General features: G+C 42.1%; 1 protein-coding gene and 1 long non-coding RNA gene across 2 annotated transcripts; both read right to left on the bottom strand.

Moving 5' to 3' along the window:
* Window positions 1-3,544: 3,544 nt before the first annotated feature.
* Window positions 3,545-4,882, bottom strand: si:dkey-31c13.1 (uncharacterized protein LOC100002197 homolog). The gene is made up of 4 exons (XM_042067383.1): window positions 4,768-4,882; window positions 4,287-4,438; window positions 4,039-4,183; window positions 3,545-3,932 (listed from the first exon to the last, which is right to left on the bottom strand). The coding sequence occupies exons 1-4, from the start codon at window positions 4,880-4,882 to the stop codon at window positions 3,796-3,798; spliced, it is 549 nt and encodes a 182-aa protein (XP_041923317.1). The 3' UTR covers window positions 3,545-3,795.
* Window positions 4,883-5,132: 250 nt separating this feature from the next.
* On the bottom strand, window positions 5,133-17,619 carry LOC121688020. The gene is made up of 3 exons (XR_006024483.1): window positions 17,508-17,619; window positions 10,515-10,519; window positions 5,133-5,144 (listed from the first exon to the last, which is right to left on the bottom strand). It is a non-coding gene; the product is annotated as an uncharacterized LOC121688020 (long non-coding RNA).
* Between the last annotated feature and the right edge of the window lie 1,186 nt (window positions 17,620-18,805).

Here is an 18,805-nt window from a genome sequence, read left to right as displayed (position 1 = left end):
CCTAATCTGTTTCCTGTTCAATTTTAAATATTATGTTGTTTTGTATTTGTGTGTCGCTTTGGACAAAGGCGTCTGCCAAACCACATTGGTTACCTTTACCCTTGTCTATTGTGCCAATTTAACTAACGTTGTGTAGATATAACCCAGCGTTTTGGGTTAGAATCATACCCAACTTGCTGGGTTTAATAATGTACCCAGACCATTGGGTTAGGATAACTCAATGTGGTGTTGGTCCAATAGTTAACCAGCGACTGGGTTATATTTGGGTTATTTTTAACCCAACATTTTTTTGAGTGCACACTGTCACAGTTACCAGGACCAAGTAATAGCTAAGCATTGTTATATAAAACACATACACAAATGCACACATACACATTTGCCTGCACATTAACTAACACACACACACCAGGACAAACAAGAGTGCCTTTAACACCTCTCCACACACTATCTCTCTCTCACACACACACACCCGGACAAATAGAGTGCCTTTACAAATCTCCACACACACACACCATTACAAACAGATCGCCCCTACATGTCTCCACACACACACACACACACACAGGACAGAGTGACACAAATCCACACTCATCAGAAAAAGCTGAGGGAGATGGAGAAGAATGGTTTTACCTTGTCTTTCTTTGACGTGTTCAAACTACATGTACACGCACACACACACACTGTTTTACCTTGCCTTTCTTTGACATGTTCAAACTACATGTACACACACACACACACTGTTTTTACCTTGCATTTCTTTGACATGTTCAACAGCTCTCCTACCACATCTATACACAAACACACACACTGTTTTTACCCCTCCACCACCCCAGACAAACACTGTTTTTACCACCCCACACACACTGTTTTTACCCCCCCCCCTCCTCCCCCACACACACACACACAAATAAACACACATACACACTGTTTTTACCTTGCCTTTCTTTGACATGTTCCACAGTTCTCCAAACACAGTGAGGACATCAATTATGCAGTGATTAGGATAATGTTTACAGAACTTGACCAATCAGAGAGCACACTCGAAATGGACACTACCTGCTGCCATTGCTATGGCGACAAAACACAGACACTACCTGCTGCCATTGCTATGGTGACAAAACACGGATATTGTGATCTTTTTACACACATCAAGTCAAGTAAGTGACAAGATGGTCACACCAGCATGACCAGCTTCCTCAGATGGTCACGCCAGCATATCCAGCTGGTGGCCCAACCAGCTACACCAGCAAGAGCTGGAAGAAAACCAGCAGGGATTGCAAAGGTTTATGGGCAGGGTACGGAATATAAAAGATTAACCCTTTGAACCCTGGACTGTTTTAAGGGCATTTTCACTACTTTTAGTTAGAAGGATTTATTCTGGTCATTGTAAGTGCCATACACACATGCTATATATTGTTTTTTCAGCAGAATATAGGCTACCCAAATCTGCCACAATGTCATGTATTAATACTTGCATTTATTTAATTTTGTAATTAATTAATTAATTGTAATAATAAAAATACTAAAGGGGTATTATAAAAATTCTTATATTTTGACATGTATCTCACCACTGCAAGCTGGAAGCTCGACTTGCCTTACATGTGTGTGTATAGCAGAATCTGGCAATATCATTGCCATGGTGGAGGGATTCTCTGGGGCTGAGCAATTTACAGACATGGCATTTTTTTATTTAGTGATGAAAAATGACCTTTCTGCGCTCTCTGACACAAACTGATCTGACCTTGAAAAGGGTTTGCGTGTTAGCCTGCGTGTGCCTATGGTGTATGCACTCATAATGAATCTCTACAACAACTTTTTACTGCATTGCCATGAACAAAGTAAAGGCAAAAAAGGTGTTTCTTTGTTGAACAAATTGGGATGCAATGTGAGCCTTGAATTGGATGCCATGCAGGAATTTGCTAGGATCTCAAAACCGGATTATAAACATGCTTTGCCACAAAAACAGACAAAAACGTGGGGTAAGTCCAGCTAATTGAAGTTATTATTTTGCTGTCACTTCATCTGTTGTATAGCCCAGAAGGATGTACTTGGTAGCAAATGATAACTCTGAGTCTCCTCTTTCATCTGACATACGTGGCATATCTATCAGATCACGGGTCCGCGAGTAATTCAAACAAGAGTAATGGGTGTGCAGCGTTGGTTTGTGTACATGACGTTATTATTTTGCAGTCACTTCGTCTGTTTTTATAAGCCAGAAGGATTGACATGGTACCAATGGATAGCCCTGTGTCTCCTCTTTCATCTGATATGCTTGCCATATCTATGCGATCACGGGTTCGTGGGTAATTCAAACGAGAGTAATGGGTGCGCAGGTGAACGCAGAGAAGTATAGACTGTAAATATGATGCAATTTGATTTAATTTCATGATTTTTTTAAATATTCATACTTGATCGTACAGACAAGTGTGAAGTCTCGTTGGAAAGCCCCACTTCTGCTCTGTCACGCAATAAAGGTTTCATCTCGCTGCGATGAACAGTTCCAGAGCAATGTAACATAGAATAAAGGGTGTTTTTTTACGCACTTTGCGTCAATCGGGTTCTAAGGGTTAAGGGTTAGAACACACAGATGCCATTAAGAGTCACTGCAAACAACAAAACAACAACACTAAGAGTACATAGTGACAGGAACACAATGAAAATAAACAGTAAGAACAAACCCTAGAATATCCATTCTAAAAACAACACAACAAACCACAGTAAACATACTGTATGTATCCCATATAGCCCTCTGTTTCTTTACTGGTACCTCCTTCCCTTTAATCAGCCAAAGACACATGCAACTGCTCTGTTGGTTACTTTTCAGTGGTTTCCCATAGCAGCCAGAAACAGACTAGACAGAACCTGCAAAACTGAGGAGAGTAGGTAAGACGCACCATGGACCCATCAGTCCACTCAAAGGCTCCATTGGCATCTGCCTTGAGGCCGATCCAGGCTGGGAAGTCCTCGTAATGGTCGTGGTAGGACCTGAGAGAGGCAGAGTTGACAGTTGAGAAAGATGCCGCTCAGTCCTGCACATTCTCTCTGCAAAAATAAGTAGGGAAATTTGGTCTCTGCATTTATCCCAATCCGTGAATTAGTGAAACACACTCAGCACACAGTGAGGTGAAGCACACACTAATCCCAACGCAGTGAGCTGCCTGCTACAACAGCGGCGCTCGGGGAGCAGTGAGGGGTTAGGTGCCTTGCTCAAGGGCACTTCAGCCGTGCCTACTGGTCGGGGTTTGAACCGGCAACCCGGTTTGATGGGGGTGGAGCTGGGAGTTTGCGGACTGGCCTGCCCCCACTGCTAAAAATAAAATCTAGAGGAAACACTGTACATGGCCAATAACTACATAAGGTCGGAGGTCTTATAAGGCCCTCAAACTTGCAGCTAGTTTGTGATTTTCATCTCCTATCAACATCTATGTTACCTGACTTGGTCAACACCTGACTGTCTTCTCCTCTCCTTCACTGTCCTGATGATGTTGCGTATGTCTTTGTCCAGAGGGAAGAACCTACTCCTTGTTTGTGGAGGGGGAGTGTCTCCTAACTTCACTCACTGTTCTAACACCAGCCAAAGCTAAATGCTCAATGTACCTCTCCACCCTAGGATCCACTGGCTCACGGACTTCAGCTGCCTAAAGTAATCAGTGATATCATGTATCAGGGAATGCCTGTAACTCTTTAAATTAGCAGTTCTACATGTAAACACACATGGACATAACTGATGGTTCGCCATCGGTGGGAAAAAGCATATTTGGAGTCAGTCCTTACAATAAACTACTAAACTAAAATCTACTTATTGCAACTGACCTGTCCTACCACAGGATGGTTCTCATGCTCCTCAACATTTGGGAAGCAAGCCACATATTGCTCCTCAAAATGTACTGCTGACAGGTCTGTCTGTAAAGCGCAAACACACAGCACTTTATCTCAGATTTTGTTGCACCTTTTGTTCTTGGTCACGTTGCACCTTTAAATAAATATATTGTTAGAAAGACACCCAAAGGGGTACTAAAAATACCAGTGTCCCAATACTCTTGTCTAATACCTCGGTAAATACCTTGTAGTCAAGGAACCTGATAATGTGGAAAACATTGACCTTTGCTGGACAGTCAAGTTTTTTGGTGTCTTGCACAAGACACCGCGTCTCTCTGTAATTGTGGTCTGCTTGGTCATCAAGCTAAGACAAAAAACATGCAAATTATATATGGAAGAAACCGGATGACAAACAGAACTATTGGGTAAACATGATGGTGATTGGTGATGCCTGTTCATTTACATACCAGTTTTTGTTGTCTGGCCTGCTTCTCTTTTTTATGTTTATCTATTCCTTGATGGCAGGAATAGATCTTCCTCCCAACTACCTCAAAGGGTGTCCCATCAAATGGCACATATTTTAACTCCCACATTATCTTTTTCAGACCTGCTTTTGGATCTGTAAGATTAAGTAACTAGTAAGATTAAGTAGCTGTGTACTTCAGTAGATAGATAGATAGATAGATACTTTATTGATCCCCAGGGGAAATTCAGTAAAGTGTTACAGTTAATCTGCAGCCTTAGGCACTGGTTAGCAGAAGGTGTCCACTACAAACCAACAAACCCCACTTCTAAAAAAACCCACAAACATTGGCCTTTATATGACACAGGAGGGAGAGGGAGACGCGCGCACACACACACACACACACACACAAACTCGCGCATACAATGCTAAGCTAACAGCTAGACTATAGATTTAAATGGACATTTCTTTTTAGCTGAACTCACCGTCCTGACCAAAACTGCGGTCTTTAGTTAAGACTGTAAACTTAGTTATGGTTTCTTCCTCGTAATCCCTGAGGTACTTCTCAAAACTCCGATACGACGAGAAGAAAGCTGCCATCGTAACAACATCGTCCGTAAACGGGCTCTGGTATCGTCGAGATTTCACTATCTGTTACGTAACTTCCGTTCTTAGCTGTATCCCATCTAGCCACAACCGTCTCTATCAGGAGCTAGGCTAGTTTAGTAGCATAGTTTAATGGTTAAATCCTAGCGATCAGCTATGTTGACCTTTTAAATGTAATGATTGATGTTACTTCTGTTTAGGTGCTGTTCTTTGCGCAGCCTAAGTAAATAGCCATAATTTGAGGATTTACGATAGTCTGTCTCCTAAACATTCCCCACCCGTTATCCAGACATGCATGAAAACATTTGAAAACAAAACTCACAGCAATAGGTTATTTTCAGAATGATGACTTTCTCTTCTGCATTGTCCTGACCGTTAAAATGCAATGTTTACAGAGATACACTGTAAGGTTGGCTGCAAAGATTAATATGCAGACTGTCTGATTGACTGACACACATGCGCATACACATTATCGAAATCATACGGCGGACGCTTAAGGCTATACTCTTTCTAAAAGGGTTTAGTTAATGATCAGGTTGGTGTAAACCAGGACATTTTAGCGTCCCGACAGGCTTTTGTTGGGACAGGCTTGTATTGATACGGAAGTGTAACCTGCGTTGGTTTTGAACCTGCGCGATTCAGCCCTGCACACGCCCGGACTCGAACCCGTGAACAGCAGCACCTCGGATCGGGAGGCGAGCGCGCTAACAATTGAGCCAATAGCCCAGGCTACTGGCTCGCATGCCAGCAGCACTCTTGAGGCTTTGGGGAGTGAGGTTTACGTTCCAAAGCTAGCTGGCATCCGTTACAGAAGCGTATTAGGGCCACATGAAGAGAAAATATTTTTGAAAATTCTGAGATAAAAGTCAAAATTTTCGAGATAAAAGTCAAAATGTTCGAGAAACAAAGTCAGAAATATTTTCTGAGATTGAAGTCAGAATTTCTGAGAAAAAAAGTCAACATTTTTGAGATAAAAGTAAAAAATGTATGTCTAAACTACAACTAGCTAAACTGAGCAGAACACAGCAACAGCTCATGACATTTTGGGTTTACTTCCTGGGTTAATAATCTCAAAATTACGACTTTATATCTCATAATTACGACTTTATATCTCATAATTATGACTTTAAATCTCATAGTTTGGACTTAGTATCTGGCAGTTTTTTTTTTCAAGTGGAGGAAACGGGCTTCCATAGAGTTGAACGCGAATGTCCCAGATTTTCACAAATCAAACCCCAATGGGACAGCAAGTAGATTATGGCCGAGACAGAGCAGCATCACTAACAGAGCAGCATCCCTAATGGGCCAGAGGACCTGACAGAGGTCACATGTGTATGGAGGGCTTTGGAAGTGAGTAGCAGGATTTTATACTTTATAATGAATTAACAGAGAGGGAGCAAATGTTTACAAGTTTCACATAATAACACCCATGTTTGTGTTTCTGTACGTGTACCTTAAAGCAGGAAGGTAAGAATGTGTTGGTGGTCCAACCATCAGGGCAGGGGGGGAGTTGAGTGGAGGAGGGCAGGCTTGGGCTGGTAACGCCTTCAGCCAACGGTCAGCAAAACAGAACACAACTCAAATTAAATCTGAAGATAATGCTAACTCATAACAGAACTGAACATAAAGAACTGACCTAACAAAATGACACAATAGGGGAATTACAGTGTACGGGAAAATGTCAGCATTCATCTTTCTGTTGCTATCCCTCTGCTGACAGCAAGAATTCAGACTACAAAACTGTTGCACTAACTAAATAGGGTGTGACGCTAGGTCTAACTAGGCTGTTGCACTAACTAAATAAGGTGTGACGCTAGGTCTAACTAGGCTGTTGCACTAACTCAAGGTTGCCAACTCTCACGCATCTGGCGTGACACTCACGCTTTCAGCACCAATCTCACGCTCTCACGCACACGCAAGAAATGTCACGCCAAATCCATTATTTTTTTTTTGCAATCCGTTCATTTTTTGTTGATGACTAGACTAGACCACAGCATTGTTTCTAAATGACAGGATACGAGTTTAAGGCATACATATGTCTAGACCAACAGCAGGTAGGTCTAATATCCGCCTACAACGTTCTCAGCGCAGTTTTCTCTGATTGTTGATTCGCTGAATAGGCTATTTTAATCCGGTCCGCGACACCTTCACGGAACACGCTGCTATTTAGACATGAGGCAGACCGACATAAAGTGTGGCCGCCCATTCTTCTCTAGGAACTACTCGCGAAGTAGCCTCACAGACATCACATGAAATAACTTTTTCTCATCTTTTATAAGGTGCTATAGCCGCTATTTGCTGCGATAAACGGTTCGCGAGAAAAATAAATTAACTTTTAAGAAATAATCATATTAGGCTCCTATAGCTCTGCGCTCATTTCAATTCCTATAGGAGGAATATCTCACAAACTTTTCGTTCCACACATGACAAACCGTAAACCAGAATAAACAGCAGACCTTAAGCCGTTCCAGAGTAATCCGGTTTTGAAATGGTAGCAAATATCTATATGGTCTCCAATTTTGGGCTTTAAGTGTCTTAAAACTGAGCTGTGTTTAAATACCTACATATGTGTAAATATTAAAATCAGAGGATATATAGCTCATGGCTAAGAGTTTGTCGATGTAGCCATAATGATTTGTTTTCACAAAATGCTAAGCATGCATGTATTTAAGTGTCTTAAAAAAGTGTGCTTATATTGGTCAATGCATAATTTCATAACAGGCCAAATAGAAAATAAATGTTAAATGTTAAATATACTGTAGCCTAGATATAATATTAAAATCAGATGATGTAGGATAGTATAGATAAAGTTGGATGGCTCCAGAACTCACACCAGTGGATTGAGTCTTAAAGGAGCCACACCACTTTTATGACACTATAGCTGTTCTGTTGACCTTTAGATTTGTTGCTACTGGGCATGAAGGGCAGGCCAATTATGAGTTCTGTCCAACATTGATGGTAGGTTTAGAAGAAAAGTCAGCACATTTTAATCATATTGCAATACCAATAACCGTGATCATTTTGGTCATGATTTTTCATCAAATGTTCATACTGTATCTCTAGTGGCTGGTAGACTTTGGAATCCACCAGTCACAATGGTAGGTGGAAAAAAATATTTTAGGCTATTTCCATCCCTGATACATACGTACACTCATACACACATTCATAAGTCTCAATCTGTCCATTTCTTTCCACAAAACTCGCCAGAAGTCATCATTTAACGGGTTATTTTTCAATTTTTTCTACTGAGCTACTACCTTTTTCAGGTGGGTAGGGGGCAGCCGTGGCCCACTGGTTAGCACTCTGGACTTGTAACCGGAGGGTTGCCGTGGCCCACTGGTTAGCACTCTGGACTTGTAACCGGAGGGTTGCCGTGGCCCACTGGTTAGCACTCTGGACTTGTAACCGGAGGGTTGCCGGTTCGAGCCCCGACCGGTGGGCCGCGGCTGAAGTGCCCTTGAGCAAGGCACCTAACCCCTCACTGCTCCCCGAGCGCCACCACTGTAGCAGGCAGCTCACTGCGCCGGGATTAGTGTGTGCTTCACCTCACTGTGTTCACTGTGTGCTGAGTGTGTTTCACTAATTCACTGATTGGGTTAAATGCAGAGACCAAATTTCCCTCACGGGATCAAAAAAGTATATATACTTTTACTTTTCATGTCTGTGCCCAGGGGCCCAGTGGCTCATAATCCTTCCATGTTGCGGGGTTAAAACACTGGTCTTATTTTCAAGTGCAATCAATAATTTAATTGTACATTTTGAAGAAACTTAAATCAGGGATTATACTGTACATAGCAAAAAAGTCAGGAGACAGACATTTTTAAAATTAGGTTTAGGGAAAAATGTAATGCACACGCACTATGACTTCACAAAATGTCACTCCAGCCAAACACCCAAAGTTGGCAACCCTGACTAACTAAATAAGGTGTGACGCTAGGTCTAACTAGGCTGTTGCACTAACTAAATAGGGTGTGACGCTAGGTCTAACTAGACTGTTGCACTAACTAAATAAGGTGTCACGCTAGGTCTAACTAGGCTGTTGCACTAACTAAATAAGGTGTGACGCTAGGTGTGACACTAGGTCTAACTAGGCTGACGTCGTCATACTCAATTCTAGTCAGAATGAGAGTCTGGTACTGCTACATTGGGATGTGATTATGGGGCATGTTTCAACCGAGACAGGGGATCTTCTTCTCCACATTGTTTATGGTTATTGCGCTGTCAATATCTTGTACAACAGACAGCGAAATCTAAATGTCCACCTTTTAGCAACAGCGTTTTTGGCAACTTGACTTGACTTGACACACACACACAGGTACATACGAAAGATAGATGTCACACTTCTCCCAATTGCTACCTAATTGTATGTGCAAAGACATAAGTTCCTTTATTGCCTGTAGCTATAAAGCTGCTCCACACACATTCAAAATAAATCCCTGTGGACAAATGTTTTCCACAAGTGCACACATTTCTGCAGGTACCCATTTTTTGCACACAAACAAATTAATTCCACAGGTACAAAATGGTTCTACAGTTGTGCAAATCATATCCTCAAAGACAAAACTCTGTTACACATGTGAATATCTTTTCAGGAAACTCAGGCGAGCAAGTGCTCCACCAGCCATCATGACCACATTCTACCGAGGCACCATTGAGAGCATCCTCTCCAGCTATATCGCTGTGTGGGGCGGAAGCTGCACTGAATACAACAGGAAAGCCCTGCAGCGCATAGTGAACACAGCTGGAAGGATTATTGGTGCTTCACTCACCTCCCTGAAGGACATTTACACCTCCCACCTCACCCGCAAAGCGACCACAATTGTGAGTGATGCAAGTCACCCCGCTCACAATTTGTTTGATCAACTGCCCTCTGGGAAGAGGTACAGAAGCCTGCGCTCCCGCACCACCAGACTCACCAACAGCTTTATACACCAGGCTGTTAGGATGCTGAACTCTCTCCCCCCTCCACCCTCAGCTACATAACATCCTAGACTTTGGACCCACAATGGCTGCCTTGCACTACTCCACTTGCACACTTTGCAACTTGTTGTTGTTGCCCTGTTGTCCTGAAAACACTTCTGAACACACTACTGCTGTTCTTACATAACTTGCACCACTATGCCACTTGCTTACTTAGGTCAAACAGAACTACCTCAGCCATTTATTGGCCTGACTTTTGCACTATTATATTGACTGTCTACTGTATGCACAATTGCACAATTTCAACCCAAATTTTGCTGCTCTTATTTCTTCATTGCAGGGCTGTAGTCAAGACCACCTTTGTCGAGTCCAAGACAAGTCCAAGACCAGGACTAGTCGAGACCAAGTCAAGACCGAGTCCAAAGAGGTTCGAGTCCAAGACAAGACCGAGTCCAAAAAGGTTCGAGTCCGAGTCAAGACCGAGTCCAGGATAGGAAAAAAAGTCTTGTGCATGACAGTATCAAGACAATCATTTTGGGTTATTATTATTATTATCTAAAAGCAAAAACAGTGTGAACACACCCAGGATTTGTAAGTGTAGCCATTCCCCTTCTCCAATATTATTATAGGGCTGTCAAATGATTCAAAATATATATTTTGAAATGAATTAATCTCGATTAACCGCAATTAAAAAGTTCCTAAAGACTAAAGCTTCAACATAAATCACAAAATTAATGAGTAACCACAAAGGTAAAAGTAAAACACTTTTATATTATTTAAATGATAATACTGACACAGTAATTGTGTTTTAAAGTATTCATTTCTTAAGAAATACTACACATATGATGCTGTTTAACTCATTTGTAAATGGTGCACTGTTACTTTAAGCCCATTGTGGCCACGTTCTCATAATGATCTTTTTTTTACCAGCTCCATTGAAATATAGCCTATAGCTAGTCCACAAGCTCTAATATTGTTTGTACCACATGTATTGTACAATATTAACAATGATAAGCATGATATTAAGTTGGTATAAACAGTTTTCATTCCTTTGGAAATAGAAGCATGTAACGACATGATGCTAGCTAGACATTTTCTGTTTGCAATTAAAAGTGAATGATGAGCCTGAGCCAGTCACCTAGCTATCTGAATGGAATGTGTTTCAATCGGCATAATATGTGCTTCATGTAAACAAATTATTGAAGACTTCAAGACTCACCAGTTCCATTACACAAAGGCAAAGACAACTCTTCATATTTTTGTCCATTTTTCAAATCACAGTGAGTGCAGCCTACATACATGTTTATAACTGGTCAGTAGTGGAAATCGGATAAATCCGCAATCTCCTCTAACCTCGTCTTTGTTGCCTTCCTTTTATAAGTTTCTTATATTAAAAAGGAGATATCAATTATCATCAACAACGACAAGCCAGCTGGAGCCTGCCAATCGTTTTCTCTCCTTCTCGTGTGCGTTCAGACGCGCTCTTAATTAAATGGAGTTGCATACGTTCAAGTTGGATCTTAATGGAGAGGAGCCGAAAAGTATCATCTTTATGTAACTGTTGCAGTTGGTGCATTTTGACATTGTAAACGTTATCTAACAAGAGTGAAAAGCAGTTTGCAGTAAAGCTACTATTTGGCTAAATGTTGGTTCCTCTTTATCTTCAGCTAACTCCACAGACAGTAAAATAAACTCTCAGGCTTGCGGTTTTAGGTTTTGCGGCTTCCGTTACGTGACATCAGCCCCCCACAAAGGTAAACACTATTGAGTTAATATTTTGTAACGCATTATGTATTTCAAAATGAATCGCGGCGATTAACACGTTAATTTTGATGGCCCTAAAGACACCTGGACTCGGTCGAGACCAAAAGCCATATTTGGCAAGACCAGTGGCCGAGACCGAGACAAGACCAAGTCCAAATACTAGCGAGTCCGAGACAAGTCCGAGACCATAGAAAAACGGTCTCGAGTCCAAGACCGGACTCGAGTACTACAGCCCTGCTTCATTGTATGTGCCTTCTTATTTACTTTTTTATATTGTTTACTTGAATGTTATGTTTGTCTGTGGACCTAATTGGTAAAATATGTCTTGTCTCCACCATGGGATAGTGGGAAACGTAATTTCGATCTCTTTGTATGTCTGGAACATGTGAAGAAATTGACAATAAAGCTGACTTTGACTTTGACTTTGATATGCTGGTCCATCTCAGGTGACTATTAGCCTGGCTAGCGCCACCACTTCTCAATGAGCCGTGGTCTGGGAACCAAACGTTCATTTTCTCGTATTTGAAAAAAATGCCCAGATCCGTTTATTGGGTGCCACGGATGTCTATCAAATGCGTCTGTGCATAGCTCATCATCGTCTTGCTTTCCCCCCTGTTCTGTGATTGGTTCCCTATCTCACGCGAAAATTTGCTCCATGATCTCCAGGCTGCCTTAGCAAACAAATCGCGCGCAAGGCAGTATGGGAACACCCAGGCTAGGTGACTATATATTTAATTATGACCGCCGCTAGCGAAGCGGTCATATAGGGATTGTCAAAGTTCCCCCCCCGTCATCTACTTCCTGAATTTTTGGTCAACGATACCGAACCACCGGGGCACATGAAATTTGGTGGGTATGTAGCCCCACTAGACTTACGGAAAAATTTGTTTCGTCCCCGGGGGCCACTCCCCCCCCGTGCTGGGCCCCCCGAACCGCAAAAAAAGCAGTTTTTCCTAAATAACTACCTGAACTGTGGCACTGAGGATGAAGAATCTTTTATGGTATGTTGGTCTCAAGGGCCCACATCAATCTGGCCCATAATTACTCATTTGTGATTTGTACCCCCCGGTAAAAAATGAAAATGCAATATTACATTACATTACATTACATTTGGCTGACGCTTTTTTAACCAAAGCGACTAACAACATGGTAAACAGTAAGTGTTAGAACAATTCTCACAATTTTAGGACAGTTTAAAAAAAACATTAGAGTACAGTAAGAATAAGTGCGTCGGTGAGTGCTGTTTTTAACAGTTACTTGTCAGTTTAAAACGGCTGGTGAGTGCTAGGATCAGTAAGACTTGTTGTAAGTGTTGCTATGAGAGTAGATGTTCTCTAAAGAGCTGGGTCTTCAGGAGTTTTTTGAAAGTGGAAAAGGATGTCCCTGCCCTTGTAGGAACTGGCAGTGTGTTCCACCAACGAGGAACAACAGATGAGAAAAGTTTGGATTGGCTTGAGCGTACCGGTGGTAGAGCTAGACGTCGTTCGTCCGAGGAGCGCAGCGGTCTGGAGGTAGTGTAAGTCTGTATGAGGGCATTCAAGTAGGTGGAAGCAGAACCGGAGACTACTTTGTAGGCAAGCGTTAGAGACTTGAATTTGATGCGGGCCGCCATAGGTAGCCAGTGTAGCTGGATGAGCAGCGGGGTAACATGTGCCCTTTTGGGTTGGTTGTAGACCAGGCGCGCCGCCGCGTTCTGGATCTGGATGAAGTGGTTTCACTGCGCAGGCTGGGAGACCTGTCAGGAGGGCATTGCAGTAGTCGAGTCGTGAGATGACTATTGCCTGAACCAGAAGTTGGGTAGCATCTTGAGTCAAGTAAGTCCTGATTTTCCGTATGTTGTAGAGTGCGAAACGGCATGACCGGGCGACTGAGGCAACATGATCTGAGAAGTTTAGTTGGTTGTCGAGAACAACTCCTAGATTTCTTGCAGTCCTGGTCGGTGAAACAGACAGGGAGTCAAATTTGATGTTGATGTCGTGGTGTATGGTAGGTTTAGCTGGGATGACCAGCAGTTCAGTCTTTGAGAGGTTCAGCTGGAGGTGGTGTGCCTTCATCCATGTAGCTATGTCTGAGAGGCAATCCGAGATCCGTGCTGAAACCAGGGGGTCGTCAGGTGGAAAGGACAGATAGAGCTGTGTGTCGTCTGCATAGCAGTGGTATGAGAAGCCGTGCGAACGGATAATCTGTCCCAAGGAGGTGGTGTAGATAGCAAAGAGGAGGGGGCCCAGCACTGAGCCCTGGGGGACCCCTGTGGTGAGATGGTGAGGTGCAGATAGCTGACCAAGCCATGATACGTTAAACGAGCGTCCTGTGAGGTAGGATTCAAACCAGGAGAGAGCAGAACCGGAGATTCCCATGTCAGCGAGTATAGAGAGAAGGATACGGTGATTAACCGTGTCAAAGGCAGCCGATAAGTCAAGCAGAATGAGTACTGATGACCGAGCGGTCGCCCTGGCTTCTTTTAAGGCTTCTGTTACAGACAGCAGAGCCGTTTCGGTAGAGTGGCCGCTTTTGAACCCAGACTGATTTGGATCCAGAAGGTTGTTCTGTGAAAGGAAGTCAGAGACCTGTTTGGAGACTGCTCGTTCAATGCCTTTGGATAGGAAAGGCAGTAGTGAGACAGGGCGGTAGTTCTCGACTTGAGCAGGGTTGAGAGAAGCTTTCTTAAGTAACGGTGTTACCCGGGCCATTTTGAACGCTGTTGGAAATGTGCCGGAGGTTAGCGAGGCATTGATCACATGTGTGATAGCTGGAGCGATGGTCGGGCTGATGGACTGAAGTAGGCTCGTAGGTATAGGGTCCAGCGAGCATGTGGTAGGACGGCTGCATGTCAGGAGTCTGGACACTTCACTCTCGGAGAGAGGCGTGAATGCTGAAAAAGATGTTCCAGCAGTCCCTAGAGGTTGTAGGAGTGCGGTATCTGAGTCAGATGCGTTGAGTGGGCATGTAGATTATTGACTGCTGATTGCCACCACTTTGTTTGTAAAAACAATATTATTCTGCTTTAATCGCCCCTTCAGTTAAGATGTTCAGAACTGCACCACATTTTATGTGTATGATTGACCTGGCATTCTCTGGGGGTAGAATTTCATCCATGGGGGGGTCTAAAAAAATTAGGTTATGTGTACATTTAGTGACTGTACACTCATTGGCCTGTAGATGGCGGTGCACACATATACACATGCACACACACACAGGCACCCACATACTATCGGTATTAGAACGGCCGATACATAATTACAAATTCAGTAGGATTAAAAGAAAGCCAAAATAAATATTCATCATCATCATCATCATCATGGCTGCATTTCCAGTATTGGCGATAAGTAGTCGTTTGTCCACTAGATGGCGCATCGTTGCAGTGAGACGTAATTTTGTTGGAAGTTAAAAGTGGGTTGGAAAAACAATGGACGCTTCCTACAAGGACTGTAGTTTACCGGATGATGGTCACGTGAAATGTAATTCCCATTTCTTCTTGAAGCCGAAATAAATCTGAGGATGTTTATCGGACATGCTTGGTTTTTACTGCAGGTACGTTAATCTTATAATATCAATAAGGACCTAGGTAATGTTACCGTTAGCGTTGGTTGAGTGATGGAGACCAATTTGATTGATTGCATTTGTAGAAAACTATAAATGCGGTTATACCAAGCAAATTGATAGCAGCACTGTAATTGTATCTTTCGACTGTCATTTGTTGCACGTGCTACAAAAATCATTCTGTGCAATGGAAGATTTACCAACATTACACCGGTCTGATACAGTTTTGCCTATACATGCGTGAGACTGGGACGCCTGTTTATTTTTGTTTTAAGTGCATGCAGGGTGTGAGAGGGGAATCGATTCGATGTGCAAGGGAACATGAATCAGCCTATATTTGCACGAACAATAACAGACAACAGCTCTTTAACTTTGGCCCATTAAAATGTGTATGAACAGTCTAGCGACGCATTTCATCATGTCAGTTATTTGCACCACTGGTTAGATGTAAAACAGCATTTCGTTTCAGACTACTGTTACTTAATTTGTGCATTAACAATAACGTTTCAGACTGCTGTTACTTAATTTGTGCATTGACAATAAAGTATTACATGAACTAAAGATGACTAAAATCTTATGTAGAAGAAGAAACATTCACAAAAAATCCATCCATCCAAAAATTACCTTTGTTTTTGATAGCTGTTGAAAACGGCATGGAACTGACAGAGATGTTTTTGTTTATAAATAAATAAATAAATAACATTATGCTGATACCTTTTGCTTTTCCCCAAATACAATGTAGCCTACAGGTGTAAGTGACCTTTCATCAATCCAGTTGTAATGGATGAACTGTGATGAACTGCCCTACTTGTGATTGTTTAGAGATTTTAAAGGTTTTATAACAATGCTACATCTTCTTTGGCTATTCTACAATCTATCACCTTTTCAGCACCAGTAGGCTACTTTCTGTGCAGCCGCACACACACACTCAGGCATGCCAAACAAGCATACACAAAAGTTTCAAGAGTGGGGGATGGAGTAAAATATGGAGACAAATTGAAGTGTGATTTATTTGAACGGATGTACAGGACTGAGCGGCAGTCATATTTTGTACCGCTATGCGGTACATCTAGTTTTTTATAAGATTTGCAAGCGGAAGATTTCTTGAATTTCCCCTGGGGATCAATAAAGAATCTATCTATCTAGATGATTGTATTTCAGTCCTGCTACCACAACTAAAATGTTGGTATCGTAGTGGTTAAGGAGCTGGGCTAGCATGCAGTAGTCGGAAAAGTTGTGGGTTCAATTGCCAGCTTCCACCGTTGTGCCCTTGTGCAAGACACATAACCCCAAGTTGCTCTGGGCAAATGTAATTGTAAGTCACTTTGGATAAAAAGTGACTTCTAACTGAATGCATGTATTTGTATCAGTGTGTATGTTTTACAAAATGGTCTAATTGTGTATCAGTGTGTATGTTTTGAAAATGGTCTAATTGTGTATCAGTGTGTATGTTTTACAAAATGTTGGTTACTTGTTCAATTGTTTAATATTTGCCACCGAAAAAACAGCATTCATTTTTGCAAGTTGTATTTTCCTAAAAACGCAAAGATATTTTTTCTTTTGAACTCATCTGGTTTATGCCATTTCTAGGTTTCGCCCCTGTGCCTTCTTGCACTGTGCCTACTTCAGAGGGCACTGTTCCCACTTTTCCCACTATTCCCACTGTTTCCACTTATTTTGGCTAACCATCAAATGCTTGACCTCTTTAGAAAGCTTAGACCTGTACCAAATATGCCCTCACTGTCATACATTATCAAAACCAAATATGCACTGACTGGCATATATTATCAAAACTCACTGCCATACATTATCATACATTATCAAAACCAAATATGCCCTGACTGGCATATATTATCAAAACTCACTGTCATACATTATCAAAACTCACTGCCATACATTATCATACATTATCAAAACCAAATATGCCCTCACTCCCGTTCTCCTCCGGAGGGTGATCATTGGCCAGACTCTATAAAGGAGGATCCAATAGGAATACTGCAGGATTTCTATAGTAGCTATATGGTAGTTTAATATATAGAACAGTCTTTTAGTATGCACACTGTAGATGTGTGTGAATTATGACTTAATATTCTCCATCTCATAGAAATGTGTGTGACTGACGGCTTCAAATTCCTAACCTTTCGAAACAAAATCATTGTGGTTGAAGTTCCAATGAACAAAGTGGTTTACATGCAAAACTCATGCTATTTGATATGAAATTATTATATTAGGCCCCAAAAGTAAATAATCACAGCAAAAGGTCAGTGGCACAAAAATGCAAGTTGTTTATCATGATATTTAATGCTTAAAAACCAAGATAGTCCAAACATTTAGTCATGTCCATATAAGGTTATATCCTGGAAGTGCTTTCTATTTACATGACACACATGACAACAAGGCATCTGGGGCCTATTGCATAAAACTAGGATAAGGGATTAAGCCGGGATATCTTGGTTATCCTGGCTCAATTTATCCGTGATCCAGTTGCACAAAAGCGGGATAGGGGGCAGCAGGATATGTTATGGTATAAATCACCATGGCGATTTATTCTGTGGAGCTAGCCTGCTCCAGACCAGGCTAAGTTCCAGGATCTATTTAATCTCACCCCTTATCTCAGTCAGCAGTCACCACAAACGGAAACCAATAGTTATTCCACTGCCCACTACACATTGTTATCACATATACCTAGACCCACTGTCATTATTTAAACGTTTGTGATCATTAATTAGCTTTTACATACTCGCCATTCCCGACCTGTCATGCGACAACATGACGTCACCGTAGAAGAAGCAATGAAGCCGCTCTAGTTGCCATGGTGAATCAGTGAATCTGTGATCGTTGGCGGGGTCTATTTGAGGGAGCCGTGAGCGCGCACTTATCCAGGATAGGTTTCACCTGGCTTGATGAATCTGTGTCTGCTCATCCTGGCTTGCTCGTTGTGCAACCAATTAAGCCTGTACGCTCTTGTTTTGGATTCATTGAGCGCAGCTTAGTAACTTATCCCGGATGTCTTAATTCTGCTTTTGTGCAACAGGCCCCAGATCCATCACACATAACAACAAGGCACCTGATCCATCACACATGACAACAAGGCACCTGATCCATCACACGCGCTAATGATGCTGCACACACATGACAACAAGGCATCAGATCCATCACACGCGCTAATGATGAGGCACTGGCCAAAGTGTCATCTCCATCATCTCTGTCGGGTCGGTCAGAGTGTGTGTGAGTGTGTGTGTGTGTGTGAGTGTGTGTGTGAGTGTGTGTGTGTGTGTGTGTGTGTGTGCGTGTGTGAGTGTCGGGTCGGTCAGTGTTGGAGCCAAATTTAGTTTGAATTTGCTTTTTGGTTTAGACTCTTACTATGCTTGAGATTTGCTGGCATTCAGCTGGGAACTTTTATTTTGACATAGTCTTAAGTCACCTGTGCAGGTAAAGATGGCGTCTTCCACATGGTGAGCAGTCTCAGTTAGACAATGGAAGATGCCGTAGTGAAATAGTTTTTACCGCTTTCAGTTGGAACTATAGCCTACTTGATTTGAAGAAAACCCAGTTTTTGGAACTTATATTAGAGTTTATATTTTGAATTAACTTTTCCTTCGTGGAATACAATTTGGACTACAACCACTGTGTATGCTGAGTGTGTGTATATATAAGTTGTGTGTGTGTGTGCATGTGTGTGTGTGTGTCAGA

The sequence above is a fragment of the Alosa sapidissima genome, chromosome 17 (genome assembly GCF_018492685.1).
Source record: "Alosa sapidissima isolate fAloSap1 chromosome 17, fAloSap1.pri, whole genome shotgun sequence".
Lineage (NCBI taxonomy): Eukaryota > Metazoa > Chordata > Actinopteri > Clupeiformes > Clupeidae > Alosa > Alosa sapidissima.
Note: the sequence above shows the minus strand (reverse complement) of the source record. Positions and strands in the feature narration are given on the sequence as shown.

Excerpts from the sequence above, each read along its gene's own strand:
- si:dkey-31c13.1 (XM_042067383.1), bottom strand. The coding sequence starts at position 4,882 with ATGGCAGCTTTCTTCTCGTCGTATCGGAGTTTTGAGAAGTACCTCAGG. Across the intron at positions 4,439-4,767 it reads CCGCAGTTTTGGTCAGGACG|ATCCAAAAGCAGGTCTGAAA; the intron begins GTGAGTTCAGCT and ends TTAATCTTACAG. Across the intron at positions 4,184-4,286 it reads AGGCCAGACAACAAAAACTG|CTTGATGACCAAGCAGACCA; the intron begins GTATGTAAATGA and ends TTTTTGTCTTAG.